Genomic DNA, 5,921 nt, shown 5'->3' with positions numbered 1-5,921 from the left:
GGATCAACCCTATCCCTATTCTTCCCAGGTTATAGCATCTTTCACTGGGAGGGGCTCCCGTTAATAACTGTGTCTGCTCCTCTGGCCTGAGATGGGAGGGAAGGGAGCACAGAATCTTGGAATGAAAACTAGGCAATAAAAAAAAAGCCAGGAGGGCGGTGGGGGGCAGGGCCGGCTGCCCAGATCAGGGATAAAAGGCTTTGCTGGCGTGTCCAGGAAGAGACACCACCCTGCTCCTTTCACACTTGCAAGGAGCCAGAGTGACTCGAGTCGGGTCGGCATCTTTCCTTCACAACCGGAGGAGCCTGTGACCCCATCTTCTCCAGCTCTGGCCTCTACCACTGCATTCTGTCCCCATGTCACTGAGGCTCTGGGCCTCAGTGTGAGTGGGATTCTCTGCCCCGAGTCTATTTCTGGTTCTTTCTCTTCCACTTGATCTCTGCATTTGTTAGACCTGGACTTCCAGCTCCAGAATGTTCCTTCTACTGACCATACTCCAAGTCTTGGTACTAGGTAAGAGCAATGGGGTCCCCTGGAGACTCTGGGATGAGCTGGGGATGGGGTCTGGGGTATAAATATGTTCTTGGGAGCAAACTGGTTAGAAAGAGTCCCAAGGGGGTTAGGAGGCAGAGAGAGGAACACCCTGGGACCTGCTGGCCAGCCAGGCTAGCCTAACTAACAAGTTCTAGACCACTGAGAGACCCTGTCTTAAAGAAACAAAAAGATGGGTGGTGCATGATAAATGATGCTTGAGGTTAATCTTTGGTATATATATATATATATATATATATATATATAGAGAGAGAGAGAGAGAGAGAGAGAGAGAGAGAGAGAGAGAGAGAGAGAGAGAGAGAGAGAGAGAGAGAGAGAGAGAGAGAGAGAGAGAGAGAGAGAGAAAGAAAGAAAGAAAGAAAGAAAGAAAGAAAGAAAGAAAGAAGAGAGGGAGAGAGGGAGAGAGATAAGAGAGGGGGAGAGAGAGAGAGAGAGGAGAAAGAAGAGAGGGAGAGAGAGAAAAAAGAGAGAAAGGGAGAGAGAGGAGAGAGAGATTGAGAGAGAAGAGAGAGGGGGGAGAGAGAGAGAGAGAGCGTGCGCTGTGTGGCTGAGGACCTCACTTAACTAGAAGATCATGCCCTCATTCTAAGTTTGGAGACACCAGGAAATAGGATTGGATGTAGCACAATTAATAAAAACCTAGAGACAGATATTGGGATTCAACCTGAAGGTCAGAAAAGCAAGCAACCAGCCACTGGCTCTTACCTCTACCTCAGTCCAAAATGGCGATCCTGCCTCCAGGACTCCTCAAAAAGAGCCAGTGGCTGGTTGTTTTGCTTTTCTGACCTTCAAGTTGAACCCCAATATCTGTCTCCGGGTTTTTATTAATCATGTTACACTGGGTAGAGAGGCCACTACAGGAAATGGGGGAAATAGGCAATCAGAGAAGAGCCTGACATCTTGAGGGACTTCTGACAGGTCCAGGGGCGGGCTGTCTTTGGTCATGGCAGGGAGGATAAACGTGGACTGTGGAGGAGAGTGAGGTCCCAGAGGCCACACTGAGGGACATGTGGTGATCTGTGGGGAGCACCAGAGAGCCAGGGAGCTGGCTCAGCAGTTAAAGCACTTGCCCCTCGACCAAGACCCCGACCAAGATGCCCAGAACCTACATAGGCGGCAGCTGTAATGGGAATCCTTTAATACAACTTTGAGAGGCAGAGACAGGGGATCCCCAAAGGAAGCTGACTAGTAAGACTGCCACAGAGGGTGGGCCCTGGAGTGGACTGAGAGATTCTGCCTCAGTGAACAATGTGGAAAAGTGAACAAGGAAGATTCCCAACACACCTTCAGGCCTCTGCATACATGTGCATACATTAATACACATGTGCCATGCATATGTGTACCCACACACATGTAAGCACACACACATGCATACCACATGAAAATGGAAAAGCAGAAATATTCCTGGGAGCCATGAATGCTGGTGAGTGCTGCAACTCCCAACACGTGGGAGACTGAGGTAGGAAGAAGGCCAGGAGCTCAAGCCCAGCCTTGAGCTCAGTGAGACATCTTGTCAACCTCGAGGAAAGAAAGTGCTCAGGGAAGTGTGGCATCAAAGACTGCAGCTACAGCCAGGCCCTGGATGAGCTGAACACGAGCGCAGTGACAGAAACCATGGAGGTCAGTCTAGGGAGGGGGCAGTGATGAGTGCATATCCTCCTTGGAGCAGAAAGAGGTGGATGGTGTAGGTGTTGGGCCACAGGGAGTGTCTCTGTCTGCTGGGCATTGCACAGAGCTGGGGATTAGAGGACATTTGTTCACCTTCTCTCCCCGCCTCACCCACCCCATCTGTCCCCAGCCCTTGTCCAGGGTCAAGGAGATGATAAAATTCTTGGTGGCTACACGTGTATCCCGAACTCCCAGCCGTGGCAAGTGGCCCTGCAGGCGGGTCCTGGCCGTCGCCTTGTGTGTGGAGGGGTACTGCTGTCAGACCAGTGGGTCATCACTGCTGCTCACTGTGCCCGCCCGTGAGTGACCGCTCTTGTTCTCATGCCCATCACTCACAGATGCCAGGGTTCCGGAGTTTAGCCAAAAACCCAGATCCATGTATCAAACACAGCACAGAAGCTAGGTCGTGATGTGGAGTCTGGAAAAGGATCTAGACCGAGAGGCCTAGTTCAGAGTGTGGATTCCAGACCGATTCAGAACTCAAAACCAAGAAACCTGCATGGACGCAGGAACGGAGTGAGGAGCTCCAAACTGCCCTTGAGTGTGGCCCAGAGAGGAAGAAATGTCAGATGAGGTTGGGTAAAGAGAGAATGCCCAGGCCATGAGAAGGGAAGGCCACAAGAGGCCACACGATGCTCAGCCCACAGTTAGAGGGACATGGGTTAGACTCGGAGTGAAATTCCTCACCACAGAGCATGCTCTGTGGTCAGACTTTCAGCGGCATTTACTCCTGGGGTTTGTGGTACAGGATTCTTCACGTAGCCGTGGGCAAGCACAACCTAAGAAGGTGGGAAGCAACTCAGCAGGTGGTGCGTGTGGTCCGCCAGGTACCGCATCCCCAGTACCAGCCCCGGGCCCATAACAACGACCTGATGCTGCTGCAGCTGCAGAAGAAGGTGCGGCTGGGCCGAGCAGTGAGGGCCATTCCCGTGGCCAGGAACTGTGCCAGCCCAGGGACTCCCTGCCGCGTGTCAGGCTGGGGGACCACATCCAGCCCCGTTGGTAAGGAGCCCTCACCCTGGGTCTGAGGGAGGAGGCTGGCCCTGGACCATAGTTCTCCAGTTGTGATGCTTCTGTGTCCCCCACCTCAGTCAGGTACCCCAACGCTCTGCAGTGTGTGAATGTCAACATCATGTCAGAGGAGGTGTGCCGTCGAGCCTACTCTGGAATCATCACCTCTGGCATGGTCTGCGCCGGGGTGCCCCAAGGCGGAAAGGACTCCTGTCAGGTGAGGCCCAGATTTTTTGGGGGATGCTTTTGGGCTTGGTCTTGGGGTACCACAGTATCTCAACAGAAAAATCAGAGGATGTGGTTGGAAGGAGACCTCAGAGGTATAGAGATACAAGAATCATCCATCCAGCTGCCTGCCTCACCTTGTAGTCGCGTGCTCCTTTGAACTTACCCCAATTACGCCTCAGCTTCCTGTTTTATCGAATTAACTTCTTAGGTCTGTGGAAGCACTATAGAGTGGCATGTATATATATACAGGGGAATTTGGGGAACCGCTGGAAAGCCAAAGTTAAGACAGGGACGTGAAGAGATGCAGCCATCTGAGTGGGCGGGGCGTCAGATCCCTGGAGGTAGACAGGGATGGGACAGTAAAGAGGGAAGCAGCTGCCCTGGCCTGAGGCTGAGCTCAGAGGTGAGGAGGGCTAGTGTCTAACTGTGGCTGACCCTATTCCCATTCCCCTCCTCACAGGGCGATTCTGGGGGACCCCTGGTGTGTGGAGGACAGCTCCAGGGCCTTGTGTCCTGGGGAATGGAGCGTTGCGCCATGCCTGGCTTCCCGGGCGTCTACACAAACCTGTGCAATTACCAAAACTGGATCCAGAAGACGATGCAGGGCAACTGATGATCCGTCTCATCCCGTCCTTACCAGCTGTCCCCCTGCTTCCGCTGCCTCCCTCCTCCCCCACACTCTGGAGTCCCTCACAGCTTCTTGTCACAGCTTGAGACTCCCTGGGTCTAGAAGCTGGCGTTCAAATGCTCCGAACCAGCACCCACATCCAAAGAAGGCTGCTTCCAAAACTCTTACCCAGATAACTAAAAACGAAAATGCAATCATTCCTAATTTCCTCGTGTTTTTCATTAGTCCAATCCCACGAGCACTGTGTGCTGTGAAAAGGGCCTGCTCAGGCAGCCCATCCACTGTGCTCGGCTTGCCCATCTCTGAGCTGCCTTGTTCCCTGGTAACTACACAGAGCATCTTCCTTCTGCTAGTCAGAGTAGGGGAGTACAGCTAAGTTCAAGTCCCAGCAAAGTCTGCCTCATTCAGCTGTTCATCTCCAACCTTCATCCCTGGCAGAACACATATGACCTTGAATGCCAGGAATCCAGGCCCAGCCCTCCTGCCTCAGACCCAGGGATCCAGGCCCAGCCCTCCTGCCTCAGACCCAGGGATCCAGGCCCAGCCCTCCTCCCTCAGACCAGGGATCTAGGCCCAGCCCTCCTCCCTCAGACCCGGGATCCAGGCCCAGCCCTCCTCCTTCAGACCCAGGGATCCAGGCCCAGCCCTCCTCCCTCAGACCAGGAATCCAGGCCCAGCCCTCCTCCCTCAGACCAGGGATTCAGGACCAGCCCTCCTCCCTCAGACATAGAGTCATGAGTGTGATATAGAGATAGCTAATAGTGTGATATAGATTTGCTGGCCTCAGGCAAGCCATCCTTAACTTCCCAAGACTGTTATGTCACGAATCTCCTTCTCTCTCTCCCTCCCTCCTTCTCTCTCTCTCTCTCCCTTCTCTCTCTCTCTCTCTCTCTCTCTCTCTCTCTCCCCTCTCTCTCTCTCTCTCTCTCTCTCTCTCTCTCTCTCTCTCTCTCTCTTTCTCTCCCTCCCTCCCTCTTTCCCCCTCTCTCTCCCTCTCCCCCCCTCATATTTACTGAGCATCTACTGCGAGCAGTCACTGTCTATTCTGGACGCCCCATTGTGCAGCAGTCTTCAATCTAGCAGCTGGGAAGAGAAGGTCAAAAGTCCACCCCAAATCCCGGCTTGGGCAACCTGCATTCCAGCAGTGGGCAGCCCACAGGAAATAGTAAACATCACAAAAGCCAAGTGCAGTTCCTGTAAATAGAAAGGCCACTCAGCTAGGCTGAGGGGCAGTGTCCACTCATGATTATGGAAACAACCAGAGAGGCCTTTAAGGACTGGCTGGTAAACACAACCATTGTTCGATTCAAGTGAAAATAAATTTATAGTGAAGTAATATGAAAAATAAAACAAAATGGCTGGAGAGATGGCCCAGCCGTTAAGAGCACTGGCTGCTCTTGCAGAGGTCCTGAGTTCAATTCCCAGCAACCACATGGTGGCTCACAACCACCTGTAACTCCAGCTCAGGAGATCTGATGCTGTCTTCTGGTTGCCACAGGCAATGCATGTACATGGTGTAAAAATACACACACACACACACATAAATAAATTTTAATAAATCAGTCCATACAGTGGCATTTACAGTTAAGCTGATAGCTATCACTTGCAGCCACTTGTGTACATTGTATCCTGTCTGTCCATTTTCTGTTTGCTGTGACAGAATAGGTGGTATGTGCCACTTGAGGGATTAGTTTATTTTAGCTCACAGTTTAGGGGATGTGGACAACCATCCTGGTAAGGAAGGCATAGAGGGAGAAATGCAGCCTTCCCACAGTTCAGTGGAGGAGGAGGGAGGGAAGGGGAGGGGAGGGCATGAGGGAGGGGGAGGAGGAAA

General features: G+C 52.5%; 1 protein-coding gene across 1 annotated transcript; it reads left to right on the top strand.

Annotated features, from left to right (window-relative positions):
• The first annotated feature begins 205 nt into the window (after positions 1-205).
• Positions 206-4,284, top strand: Klk14 (kallikrein related peptidase 14). Its single transcript, XM_050121536.1, has 5 exons — positions 206-513; positions 2,351-2,519; positions 2,969-3,222; positions 3,312-3,448; positions 3,920-4,284. The coding sequence occupies exons 1-5, from the start codon at positions 474-476 to the stop codon at positions 4,070-4,072; spliced, it is 753 nt and encodes a 250-aa protein (XP_049977493.1). The 5' UTR covers positions 206-473; the 3' UTR covers positions 4,073-4,284.
• Positions 4,285-5,921: the final 1,637 nt, after the last annotated feature.

Source organism: Alexandromys fortis, unplaced genomic scaffold, assembly GCF_014885135.2.
Source record: "Alexandromys fortis isolate MF-2015 unplaced genomic scaffold, M_Fortis_MF-2015_v1.1 scaffold_161, whole genome shotgun sequence".
NCBI lineage: Eukaryota > Metazoa > Chordata > Mammalia > Rodentia > Cricetidae > Alexandromys > Alexandromys fortis.
The sequence above is the reverse complement of the archived record's forward strand: the minus strand, read 5'-3'. Positions and strand labels throughout refer to the sequence as shown.

What these genes read in the sequence shown, in the direction of transcription:
- Klk14 (XM_050121536.1), top strand. Translation starts at nt 474, where the DNA reads ATGTTCCTTCTACTGACCATACTCCAAGTCTTGGTACTAG. An exon ending in GCTGCTCACTGTGCCCGCCC is followed by an intron (nt 2,520 to 2,968) that starts GTGAGTGACCGC and finishes TTTGTGGTACAG; the next exon opens with GATTCTTCACGTAGCCGTGG. An exon ending in GACCACATCCAGCCCCGTTG is followed by an intron (nt 3,223 to 3,311) that starts GTAAGGAGCCCT and finishes CCCCCACCTCAG; the next exon opens with TCAGGTACCCCAACGCTCTG.